The 13263-nt window shown below is 45.3% G+C and overlaps 1 protein-coding gene across 2 annotated transcripts in view; it reads left to right on the forward strand.

The window, feature by feature from the left end:
* Positions 1–3965: 3965 nt before the first annotated feature.
* Positions 3966–13263, forward strand: part of LOC124228798 (glycoprotein hormone alpha-2) — a 29362-nt gene continuing 20064 nt past the window's right edge. For both annotated transcript variants that reach the window (XM_046643677.1, XM_046643678.1), the window contains exons 1-2: positions 3966–4198; positions 12236–12353. In XM_046643677.1, coding sequence (XP_046499633.1) covers positions 12253–12353 — 101 coding nt within the window. In that variant the 5' untranslated portion in view covers positions 3966–4198; positions 12236–12252. The remainder of the gene's footprint in view (positions 4199–12235; positions 12354–13263) is intronic.

Genomic DNA, 13263 nt, shown 5'->3' on the forward strand with positions numbered 1-13263 from the left:
AAACAATCCTCCAACCAGTTTGATTTCAATGTCATCTCCATGATGAGGCAGTTGACTTTGCCTTGTTCACCAAGGTATCCCCAAGGACCTAGCACAATGCTTGTAAATAATAGTTAATCAGTATTTGTTATCCCTTTATCTTACTGCCTCCAAACTCCTGAATCCACCTCCTTCACTTAAATACTCACCTCAGCCCCCTTCTCCAATAATATCACTTACTCTAACTCCTCTCCTGGAATTTTGGCACTTAACATTCCTGCTCAGGGGTTGGCTCTGCCCCTCTTCCGGCTCTTCCGGCCTAAGGGTCTCCTGCTGTCGCAGGTGAGAATTCCTCCCTCTCGCTGCATTTCCATTATGGCCCCTTAGCCAGAGGCCCAGAGGAAGCAGCCCTGTCGTCTTCACAAAGGATGGTGCCCAATATGGGGCTGGCGCCCTCCACGGCGGGAAGGAAATGCCCAGGGGGCCTTACCAGGTGCTGCTCCCACCCCTCAACAGCAGTGTGTGTGTTCGTGTCTGCCAGGAGCCACTTCGGTTCAATCTCACTCACTCAAAGTGTTGGTGTGTTCCTTTTATCTCACTTGACATCCCGTAGTTGCAGATGACGGGAAGTGGGATGTTCAGCCATTTGGGGTGTAAGAAAGCCCTCTGGTTGGAGTCCCCTGGGTTTCTGCCTATTTCCCTCCAGGATGGTTGAAATTGAAGTCTATTTGTTTCCAAATAGTGGTTATTTCCTCTGTCCTTCATACCTGGCCAGGGGCCCTCCTCCACAAGACATCATCATGCACGTTATCCAGGTGGCCATTTAAGACTCATGACTTTCGTCACCACAATCTTAGGTGCAAATCATATCAACGTAGGTAGATTACAAGTAAACAGCACAGGTACAGAACAGTTTTCTCCAGCTTTATGAGAAACCTGATTCCTTTACTCTGTGTGGAACCCATCCCCACCCCACCCAAAGAAGAAAGATCTTTCTCTTGGTTCCCAGACGTGGCGAGCACAAGGGATAGGGACCCAACAGCAGCCAAAAGGCAGCCCTGCGCTGGAACTCAAGTCTTATCAATTTGGTCAACTTTTACTCTATGCCAAGCAAGGTTAGAGTGACAAATGTATGGCTCAAGAGTTGTGCCTGTCCACAAATGTGTTAGCTTCAGTCCATACAGTGTATTCGTTTTTCAGTTAGTTGCCAACATTTTTAAGTTGAGAGATTTCCCATGGAAATCAGATCTGGCATCACCAGGCCACACTTCCCACAGGCCTCCCTTCAGTGAGAGACTGGATAGCAGATGCCGTCTTGAGATGGGACAGGTGCCCTCCTGAGCTCCTCCCCTCTCCTCCCCCCTCCCCCACTTCTTCCTTTTCCTGCCTTGCTTTCCCAGGCCGTTGCACATACTACCCAGTAGCAGGCGCCCTGTTGCCCTGAGTATGAAAAGACATATAAGACTCAGCCTTCAAGGAGTGTAGTATCTGGGCATGCGGAATAGGGTTTTAGAATGGGGTGAGTTTTGGGGGCCAGGGTTCAGATCCTGCATGCAGACATGGCACGGCTCAGTAGGCCACGTTGAGGTGACGTCCCACATGCCACAACTGGAAGGACCCACAACTAAAATATACAACTATGTATGGGGGGGGGGGGCGTGTGTGTAGGGATTTGGGGAGAAAAAAAAGAAGACTGGCAACAGTTGTTAGCTCAGGTGCCAATCTTTAAAAAAAAGGGGGGGGTGACAGAAATAAAACCACACATCTATGGACAGCTTATCTTTGACAAAGGAGCTGAGGGCATACAATGGAGAAAAGAAAGTCTTTTCAACAAATGGTGCTGGGAAAACTGGAAAGCCACATGTAAAAGAATGAAAATTGACCATTCTTTTTCACCATTCACCAAAATAAACTCAAAATGGATCAAAGAGCTAAAGGTGAGACCTGAAACCATAAGGCTTCTGGAAGAAAACGTAGGCAGTACACTCTTTGACATCAGTATTAAAAGGATCTTTTCGGACACCATGCCTTCTCAGAGAAGGGAAACAATAGAAAGAATAAATAAATGGGACTTCATCAGACTAAAGAGCTTCTTCAAGGCAAATGAAAACAGGATTGAAACAAAAAAACAACCCACTAACTGGGAAAAAATATTTGCAAGTCATATATCTGACAAAGGCTTAATATCCAGAATATATAAAGAACTCTCGCAACTCAACAACAAAACATCAAACAACCCAATCAAAAAATGGGCTGGAGACATGAACAGACATTTCTCCAAAGAAGATATACTGATGGCCAATAGGCACATGAAAAGATGCTCATCATCGCTGATCATCAGGGAAACGCAAATCAAAACTACACTAAGATATCACCTTACACCCGTTAGAATGACAAAAATATCCAAAACTAATAGTAACAAATGTTGGAGAGGTTGCGGAGAAAAAGGAACCCTCATACACTGCTGGTGGGAATGCAAACTGGTGCAGCCACTATGGAAAACAGTATGGAGATTCCTCAAAAAATTAAAAATAGAACTACCATACGATCCAGCCATCCCACTACTGCGTATTTATCCAAAGAGCTTGAAGTCAGCAATCCCAAAAGTCCTATGCACCCCAATGTTTATTGCAGCATTATTTACAATAGCCAAGACATGGAAGCAACCTAAGTGCCCAGCAACAGACGAATGGATAAAGAAGATGTGGTACAGGGGCTGGCCCCGTGGCCGAGTGGTTAGGTTTGCGCGCTCCGCTGCAGGCGGCCCAGTGTTTCATTGGTTCAAATCCTGGGCGCGGACACGGCACTGCTCATCAAACCACGCTGAGGCAGCGTCCCACATGCCACAACTAGAAGGACCCACAACAAAGAATATACAACTATGTACCTGGGGGCTTTGGGGAGAAAAAGGAAAAAAATAAAATCTTAAAAAAAAAAAAAGGATGTGGTACATATATACAATGGAATACTACTCAGCTGTAAAACAAAACAAAATCATTCCATTTGCAATAACATGGATGGACCTTGAGGGAATTATGTTAAGTGAAATAAGCCAGCGAGAGAAGGATAATCTGTGTATGACTCCACTCATATGAGGAATTTAAAATTATGGACTAAGAACAGTTTAGTGGATATCAGGGGAAAGGTGGGGTGGGGGGTAGGCACAAAGGGTGAAGGGGTGCACCTACAACATGACTGACAAACATTAATGTACAATTGAAATTTCACAAGATTGTAACCTATCATTAACCCAATAAAAAAATAAAATAAAATAAAATAAAAAGGGGGGGTGAGTTTATGGGTGGGGGAGGCATTTCATGGAACTACACGAGCTGCAAAGACGGAGGCAGGACAATACAATAGGACTATAGGGATAAGAGCTGCGGCCACTGGCTACCTCTGAAGTGGGCAGGTCCATCGTCGGGAACGCAGCCCACCCAGCAGAGGACGGGCCAGATCGCTTAGTAATTCACAAGGCCCTGAGAATTGGATCAGCGGGAAGTGGAACAGAAAGTGCTAGGCTTTGGAATCCCACAGACCCGTGTTCGAGTCCTGGCTTATGCACGAGTCGCTCCCATTCCCGGGCCTCCGTTAAACTGGGATAGTCACCACGGCGTTACGGCACCGGGGTGAGGATTAAAGGAAAGCGTGTGCGGAAAGCGTCTGCACGATGCTCGGCACACAGGAGGGACTCTGCAGTCTACAGCTCCCGACCCGACCACAGCTGGCACGTAGCATGCGCGAAATGAACCTTCGGGGGCCAGGTCCCGGAACGACTGAGATGCGCCGGGAGTCGGTGATGCGGAAAATGGGGCCGCGCGCCGCTCCCGACCTCGGCCTCGGCCTCGGCCTCGCGCACCCCACGGGTGGCGTCGCAGCGGCGCGCACGCGCACACCGGGGCCAAGCCTCGGAGCATGCGCCCACCAGGATGGGGCGGGGGACAACTGAACGCAGCAGCTGCGCGTGCGCAGAAGGCCCGGCGGGCGGTGAGCGCAGCAGCGCGTGCGCAAAAGGCTTGGCGGGCACGCTGCATGAGCCGAGGAGCCGGCGAGCAGCGAGGCGACTCCTCCAGCACGGCTTCGTGCGAGGCCTGCGCCCGCCCTCCTCAGAGAGCGGTTCTAAGTCGGGCCTCCGGCCGCGGCCCCTTTAGGAGGCGCGGAGACCCCTCAGTCAGTGTGTGAGACAGCCTGGCCGAGCCCGGGAGTCCCTGGGTCTGAGGTAATGGCCCGCAGCGGCTGGTGCCCCGGGAGGGTGGCTCCTCGTTGCCTTTATTTTCTGAGAGAGCGTTCTGGCCCGGCCGCGACCTCCGCGGCTGCCCCCAGGGCACGCGGCCCCGTGGGGCTGTTGGCGCGGGTCACAGGCGTCCGTGGGCCTTGGCCGGCGCAGGGCCGAGAAGCGCGTCTCCCGCCGCAGGGGCCTCGGGCGGAAGTCGGGCTTCGGGGGGAGCCCCGCCCCGCCCGCGGCCTCTTTACAAGAACCTCTCCCAGGGACGAAGGCGTTCCTGCCCTTCTGTCACCCCGCCCCCCTCGCCCCGGCCCGGCCCGGCCCGGCCGGGCAGAGCAGCGCCACTGGCCGACCCCTTCCGTGGACGCGTGCCGTCGCGCACGCTTTGGTGACGTCAGTGCGTTTCCGGCTCTCGCGTGCCTCGTGGAACCCGGAAGTGAGCGGGGGAGTCGCGGCCCTCGGTGCCGTGCTGCGCTGAGTGCAGCACGTGCTTCCGTCCTCGCTTCCGGGAAAGCGGCTTAAGCGGCGCTTTTATCGCTACAGTTCGTTGTTCAAGCATAGGCGTCATCCTTGGTGTCCCCCTCCCGCACCCCATCGAGTCACCAAATCGTGGCTGGCCATCTCCCGAGCCAGTCCGCTTCTCTTCGTCTCCGCTTGGACCACTGTACGCCCTGCTTCTGTCTGCTTCTGCCTGGAACCGCAGGAGTCTCCTCGCTGGTCCTCTTCCGTCTGCTCTTCTTCCGGCTCATTTCCCACGTGACGACCGAAAGGCTTTTTTTTAGCTCCCAGCCTTGCGGTCGCACCCCTTCTCTCTGATGCCCTTCGCGGCCTGCCTGTTGCTGGTAGGGTGGACTCCACGGTCAGTCACCTGGCCTGTGAGGGAGGTCCTCTCCCCTTCTCCGCCTGTACTTTCTCCCTGGATCGTCTCATCTGTTCCAGGAGCAGCAGATACTATCTGAATGCTGGTGACTCCAGTTTATGTTCCATCCGGATTTCCGTCCCTTGCACACTAGGACACCGACCCCTCTGCATACCCGCTGGGGTGTCGAACAGGCCTCTCAGACTTAACCAGAATAGAACCACTGGCTTTTCTTCGCAAACCTCTTTCCCTGGAATCCTTCCCCATCTCGGTAAAGGGTATGTCCCATTATCCACCTAATAGCAAAGGCCAAAATCGGAGAGCCGTTCTCGATTCCCACATCCAGTCTGGCAGTCTAAAATACACCTCAAATTGGGGCTGGCCTGGTGGCATAGTGGTTAAGTTCCCGCGCTCCACTGTGGTGGCCCGGGGTTCGGATCCTGGGCGCAGACCTACACACCGCTCATCAAGCGCCGCTGAGGTGGCGTACTGCATAGCACTAGAAGGATGTACAACTAGGATATACAACTATGTGCTGGGGCTTTGGGGAGAAAAAGAAAGAGGAAGATTGATGACAGATGTTAGCTCAGGGCCAATCTTCCTCACCAAAAAAAAAGATAATCTATTCACTAATTACTGAAATCCCAAAGTCCAAATCAGCAGCATCTTTCTCCCGGACTCCTGCAAAAGATTCCTAACTGATCTCCCTGCTTCTACTCTTGTCCTCTTAGTGTTCATCTTCCTCTCGGCAGCTGGAATGATATTTCTTTTTTTCTTTGAAGATTTTATTTTTCATTTTTCTCCCCCAAGCCCCCCAGTACATAGCTGTATATATTTTAGTTGTGGGTCCTTCTAGTTGTGGTATATGGGATGCTGCCTCGGCATGGCCTGATGAGCGGTGCGGTGTCCATGCCCAGGATTCGAACCTGTGAAACCCTGGGCTGCCAAAGCAGAGCGTGCTCACTTAACCACTCAGCCACGGGGCTGGCCCCTGGAGTGATATTTCTGAAGCATGAGTCAAATCATTTCACTCCTCTTTATACAACCGTTAGCATAAAATCTGAACTCTCCACAATGACCTACAGGCCTTACCTGATCTGGCTGCTGCCTGTCTCTCTGACTTCATCTCCCTCTACTCTGTCTTCATTCTCTACGTCCCAGTCACACTGACCTTTCTATCCATCACAGGTCATCGATGCTTGCTGGTTTTGTCTGCTTGGAGTGCTTTTCTCCTTGACTTTACGTGGTTTTCTCACTTTCCATTAAGGCCTTGACTCAGTTGTGATCTTTTCTGAAAGGTCTTTGCTGGCCACACTAGCTAAGTAGCCTCCCAGTCACTCTCTACTACAAAACCCTATTTTATTTTCTTCATAGTACTTAGAATACTTCAAATTACATTTATTTATTTATACATTTATTATTGCTCTCCACGCCTCCTGAAATGTAATCCCTTAAAGACAAGGAATCATATCTCTCTTATCATGCATTCTGTCAGTGCTCAGAACACTGCTCGACGCATAGTAGGCTTGCAAATGTGTGCTGACTGACTCACTGCTTGTCTCAGTAGTCTTATCTCATAGCACTGTCCTTGCCCACTGTGTTCCAGGTTATATACTTCTCTGTTTGGAAAGTGCCATCCTCTCTCCTGAGGTCTCTTGCATCTGCTGTTTCCTAAACCCACGCCAGACCCCACACCCACTTGCCATTTATCCTTCAGATATGAGTCACTTACTTAGAGATGACTTCCCTGACCTCCATTCTAGGTTAGGATTCCCTTCCCATATCACCTTATCCTTTTTCATAGCAGTCATCACATTGAAAATTATTTGTAAGCTCTTTGCAGGCAGGGACCAAGTTCTATTCTTCCCTCATTTTATCTCCAGCATTTAATGTCTGGGACATAGTAGGCATGCAAATATTTGTGAGCTGAATGAATGACTGTTGAGTGAATGCAAGATTGAGAGGATCAAATTATATAAAAATTAGGAGAGCAATTGGCATCGAGTGTAGGTTAGCTGAATCTGCCCTGCCTACTTCATAGAAGTTTTTGGATCTTGTGAGTTAGGGATAGGAAAGCATTATAGAAACTGAAAGTGCTTTATAAATATGAGAATTATTTTTCTTTTTTTGCTAAGGCCTATTCACCATCAGATCCCTATGGTTTGATGATCTTTCAAAGTATAAAGCTTTATGTTTCTTAGCAATAATGCCTGATTCTGTTATTTTAGAGCTAGTTTAGGTGGTAAAATATAAAGAATTGAGGCTAATGTTGAGGCCAGATCATAAGGTAGCTACATTCTTGACACTCTTCGTTCAACTGGACCATCTTCCTTTAGCAATACATGTGAGTTTTAATCTTGCCGCAGATGTGTGACCTTGGCCAAATTAGATGATCTCCTCAAGTCAGGTATATCTTGGTAAACCTAGTGAATATAATTCCTGTCTCCCCAATATCTCGCCAGAATCGGATTAAAGTTAGTAAAATATTTCAAATTTCCTGTGTGAAATTTGCTCCCTTTATATAAAAGGTAATTTCGTTTTCTTATTAATTTAATTTCTTCAGAGTCTGCCATTGTTTCATGCCAAGAACAAAGCTGTATATTTTAGAAGCTTGCTTTTCACATTTTCCTGTATCTGTCTTGTGTCACTCAGACCCTCGAGATGTGTACATCAAGGACTCAGAGTTTATAGCTCAAAGTTGTAAAAGATGTTCGTTCCTTTTTCTCTTGCTAAGGATATTCTGTCCACCACTTGCCTTTCTGGAACTATTGATCCTTTGTTTTTTCATTTTTAATCTTCTCACTTAGATGTACTGCTTCAGGGCAATTCACCCAATGGTATAACCAAAAACTAAAATGTTCCTCATTGCCTACAGTTTTACATCCAAATGCTTTTTGCGTTCCAGGGGTCGGTAGGATTTTTCGAGTGCTGCAGTGCATTCAATGTGGTGTGTTTGCTAATAGGTTGATGATGTAACAAACCACAGCTAGTGGGCAGGGTGGTGCAATGAGATACCATTCTGTTGCTTTTCCAGAATAAGCACACTCCTCGACCTACTGACCAAAGGTGGTTTTCCCATTAGCTTTTCGAATGGTTAAGATGGGGGTGGAAGAGGCACTTAGGTGCAGAGAATAACTTAAGAGGTTGACTTAGACACCTTCTTTGTCTATTGAGTTGTCCATGGGGCCTTTTGATTTCATTTCAGGGCATCTTCCTACCTCCCCTACCTACCCCCGCCCCAATCAAGACAAAATCTGACATAGTTCCAAGGTAAATCTATTCCTGAACAAATGCCAAAGGCATTTTAAAGATTGTGTCTTACCAGAGAGAGTAAGAAGAAAGCTAATGAGAAAGAGAATAGCATCAATAAGCATGAAAGTATCCTGGGTAGTCTGAGATCAGTCTCTTCATGTCCCATATCTTAACATGTTGCTTTGTTTTGAAAAAGGCTATTTATTGAGTCATCTCTGTGGACAGCACCATGATAAGCAATTGTACGTGCATTATTTCATAACCATCCTAATCACCCTGCAAGATGAGGAAACTGAGAATAGTTCCGTTTGAAAATAGAGCTTGAAGACAAATGTGAATGTAACCCTTTACACCCCAAGACGTGATTCTAAGAACTTTTCCTCAAAATATCTTACTTTTTTGGTTTGATGCCTTTGTACTCAGATTGATTTTGCCTTGAGTCATCCAGAGTTATGAGAGTGACCAGGGTTACAGTTTAGTGAAATGACTGACTGGATGATGTATTTTAATGGAAAATGTCTGGGCCAAAGGAATCAACAGTCTTGGGGGAGCTAAACCTGGTTCCACACTGAGTTTTATGACCTTGTGGAAGTCATTTCCTTCTTTGGTCAAGTCACTTCCTGCTTGTCCTCTCTAAACCGAAGAGCACTTCCAGCTATAGACGACCACGAATCTCTCGTTGGAAATATAGACTCTCAGAGAGTGAATCTACTTCAGCAAAAACAGGCAGACCTCTGAGACCAGCCAAGGACTTTTGAGAGTGGAAGGAGAGTTGGTCATCTGTCTTCAATCTCAGGTCTAAAACTTGGATGTTGGATTCATAGCTTCAGTGGGATTTCCCTATTATGTTACCCATACTCATTAGTGGTTGTAGAGCCTGTCATGTTAGATCTGCTCAGTAAGTCTATTTTGAACAAATGCTTATGAAAGCTCTTTTATTCTTTAACACTGTAGAGGATTTTCCCGTCAATATCACCAGAGATGTTTAGTGACAGTACTTCCTTGTTATCATCTCCTTCCACCTCAATAGTGAATATGTATCATTATCTTCATACAGCATTCAGCGCTTCTTCAGGTTCTGTGCACCGACTCAGATGTTTCTGTATGCAAAACAAATTACTAAAACCTTGAAAACTTTCTTTTTCTAACATCAGTGCCTATGTGTCATTTAAATCTAATTATGGGGAATTTTCAAGGAAAGATTCTTGATTGGGATTTGTCGGATTTTGCACTGAGATTAAAACTAATCAGTTTTCCTCTCCTGAATTTGTTTTTCTACTGAAGCATTAAGAGAAACTCTTCAAATCTGTCAAAACAGCTAATGTTTATATAATCCTCTAGAGTTTATGAAGTGATATTTACAGCATTATCTCATTTAATCCGCACAACAATTCCAGGGGTAGGGGGGATCCCCATTTGTATATGTAGAAACTGAGAAGTGAAGAGACTAAGTGACTTGGTCAGGGTCTAATGATTAATAAGAGGCAGAGCTAGGATCAACTCCTTGGTCCTCCAATTCCAAATCTTATGTCTTTCCTACTATTCCATGTTGCCTATAATTTTTCTTCTTTTGTTTTAAAGCCATCATGTTTTGTGATCACCTGAAAATGGGTTAAAGTCTGACCCTTCATCTGCCAGATCCCATCAACATAATAATAGTTACTAGGACATAGTGTCACCATGACTGCAGTACTCGTGTTGGAAAATAACCTTGTGAAACCTTTGAACCACTACTATGTGGTTGTTTTGGATTATGCTGTCTAATCCTTATTTTCAAATGAGGTAATTAGTGTGTGATGTTTGTTTCTGAAACGGGCAGCCAGCAATTAACAAGAACAGGCCCCAGCAAGAAGAGGACTGTTTTCACTTCTTTCAGACAGCCAGCTGTGGTGCAGCAGATGAAGTTTCTTCTCTGGATCGTCATTTCCAACAAATGTCTTTCATTTCCTTTGCCCTGATGCTCCCAGCCCTCAGTCTGTGGAGAGAAGTGATTGCATTTTAGAAAAACCCTCTGAATAACTGAAAGCTAAATTTTTGTGGCAGCAACCTAAGTCTCACCAGGTGGGCTCCCTGCTACTTAGAGAAGTCATCTAGCACCAAAGACACATCAGATCTAGCCTGGGTTCCTGCTATGCCTCGGGCATGGAGAATCGGCAAGTCTTTTCTCAGGATATGAACAGTATTTCCCCTCTGGTAACTTTGCAGTTGGCACCGACTCTTTCTTTTCACTTTTGACTGCAGTTCTAGTCTAAATAGTCTCATCAGCTCTGGCTCCAACCTCCTGTCATTCTAATCCCAGGCAGCCGAGATCAGACACTGGGATAGCTCTTTCCTGGCAGACCCAGAGCTGAACTTGGGAAATTGTGGGAAATTCCATTCTTTGGGCACATAGATTTTTGACTCCACCATACAAGAGTTTTCCCTGCTGATTAGAAATGGTATCAGGGTAAAATGGAGGAAAGACTAATGAAAGTAGTCCTTTATATGTGTATAATATTTTAGTACTTATGAAATGATTTTATATTCATTATCTTGTTTTTTTCTTCCTAATAAGCAGGAAGCAGAGTGGCTAAGTGGTTAAGAGCATCAAGTCTGGATTTATGCTGCCTGCGTTTGAATCCCAATTCCAGTATTCATACCTACGGGAAGATTACTTTATCTCAGTGCCTCAGTTTCTTCATCTATCAGATTTAGACTACTTATCTCATAGGCTTGTTGTGAGGGTTAAGTGAGATAATATATATAAGGCTCTTAGAATAGGGCATGACAAAAAGTTGTTGTTGTACAAATTATTGTGCAAATAAGAAAACCAAGACCCAGAGAAACTAAGTAGGGACGTTGGAGCTGAGACTCAAACCTGAGTTATTCTTACTTTGTGCCTGTTCTGTCTATCCCGTCTCAGCTGCCTCTGAAATCAAGACCTTGCATTGTATATGGGTAGCTTTGATCCTCAGGAACACTGGAACTCTTACTGTCTTTATTTCTTATTTAAACTTTCATATGAAGAGACAGAAAGCGCAGGATTTATTATTTCTACAAATAAAAAGAGGCATGGAAAAGTCCTAGTGACAGAGAAAATCACAATGTGCTTGATTCTGGTGTGTACCAAATTCCCTTTTGGAGGAGAAGAGACATGCCATCCTTCTTTTTCCATCTTTCCCCTTTCCTGAGTTTCCCACAGAGAGGACCTTAAGTGGGCAGAGATTCTGAAATAGGAAAAGTAAAACTAGTAAGTGCTAGAGGGATAGTAGGCACTCTTGTGGCCAGAGCAGTCTCACATGTAGTCAAGAGGGAGAGTGGTTGAGAGGTAGGAAGATAAGGCATTCCTTGGCACCACTGGGAAACAGTGCACACCCTTATTTGCTGCATTGGTTGTGGCAGGGAGGTGTGCTCAGTCCTTAACTTCACCTAAAATTAATAGTGGAGGTCTTCCTAATTGTGCCACTTATTGGTGCATCCTTTAGATTGTTTCATTATTTGACTTTGGCCCTCTTTACTTTGGCCTAGGTTCCAGAGAAAGGGGGGGTCAAAGGAGGAGAATAGATCCAAGAGATATTTGGGGGATAGATTTAATCCTAACAACAAAAAAAACCCTGTGAGTCATCAGATGTTAGTATCATTAGTCTCATGAAAGAAAAGTGATTTGCACAAGGTCATAATGTAAATGACAAAACTTGAACTCAGGTCTTTTGACTTCAAGTATAGCAATCATCCCAAAACACCATGGGTTCTCCACATGCAGGTAGGAGAATAGTCCGGGTGGTTCATATCAGAACTGATCCTGGGACATAGGCAGTGGTCCTGAGTGTTAAACATTTTACTCCTGAAGAGATGCTGCAGGTGGGGCAGCCTCTTTTTCCCATACGCAAGGAGCCATCTTTAGGTTTTTAATAATTCTGTAATATTTCTACTTTATTTAGGCTATCGTTTGGAAGCAATGAGTTTAAAACCCTTCACCTACCCGTTTCCAGAGACGAGGTTTCTTCATGCAGGACCCAATGTGTATAAATTCAAAATCAGATATGGCAACAGCATAAGGTAATTTTAAAACTAGGAGTGTAGCCTTTGCAAACACAGGTTCATGCATTCCCGCAGGTCATCCCTTCTCTGAAGGGATGGCTGAAGTAGAACCTTGTAGGACTCTCTTTCCCAGGTATTTTATATTCTGTGTATTATTATTCATGTAAGTTTCTAAGTTAGTGGTGGCATACCTTTGGAGCAGTGGTTGTCAAAATTTTTTATCTCAGGACCCCTTTGTACTCTTAAAATTATTGAGGATCCCAAAGAGTTTTTGATTGATTATGTTATACCTGTCAATATTTATCATACAAAAATCAAAACAGAAAAATTAAAATAACACACATTGATTTAAAAATAATATATCATTAAATGTTAACAAATAACATATTTTATTAAAATATCTTTAAAAAAAATAATGATGGGGCTGGCCCCTTGGCCAAGTGGTTAAGTTCGCGTGCTCCGCTGCAGGCGGCCCAGTGTTTCGTTGGTTCGAATCCTGGGCGCGGGCATGACACTGCTCATCAAACCATGCTGAGGCAGCGTCCCACATGCCACAACTAGAAGGACCCACAACGAAGAATACACAACTATGTACTGGGGGTCTTTGGGGAGAAAAAGGAAAAATAAAAAAATCTTAAAAAAATATAATAATAATGAGAAGATTGGCATTGTTCACATTGCTGGGATTTACCCCAGAAATGCAAGGATGGTACAGTATATAAAAATCAATCAATAAAATACATGACATTAATAGTATGAAGGGAAAAAAAGACACGTGTTCATCTCGATGCAGAAAAAGCATTTGACCAAATCCAGCACCCTTTCATGGTAAAAACACTCAGTAAATTAAGAATAGAGGAGAACTTCTCCTACATGATAAAGGCAAGATATGAAAAACCCACAGCTAACATCATACTTAACGGTGAAG

Source organism: Equus quagga, chromosome 17, assembly GCF_021613505.1.
Source record: "Equus quagga isolate Etosha38 chromosome 17, UCLA_HA_Equagga_1.0, whole genome shotgun sequence".
Taxonomy (NCBI): Eukaryota; Metazoa; Chordata; class Mammalia; order Perissodactyla; family Equidae; genus Equus; species Equus quagga.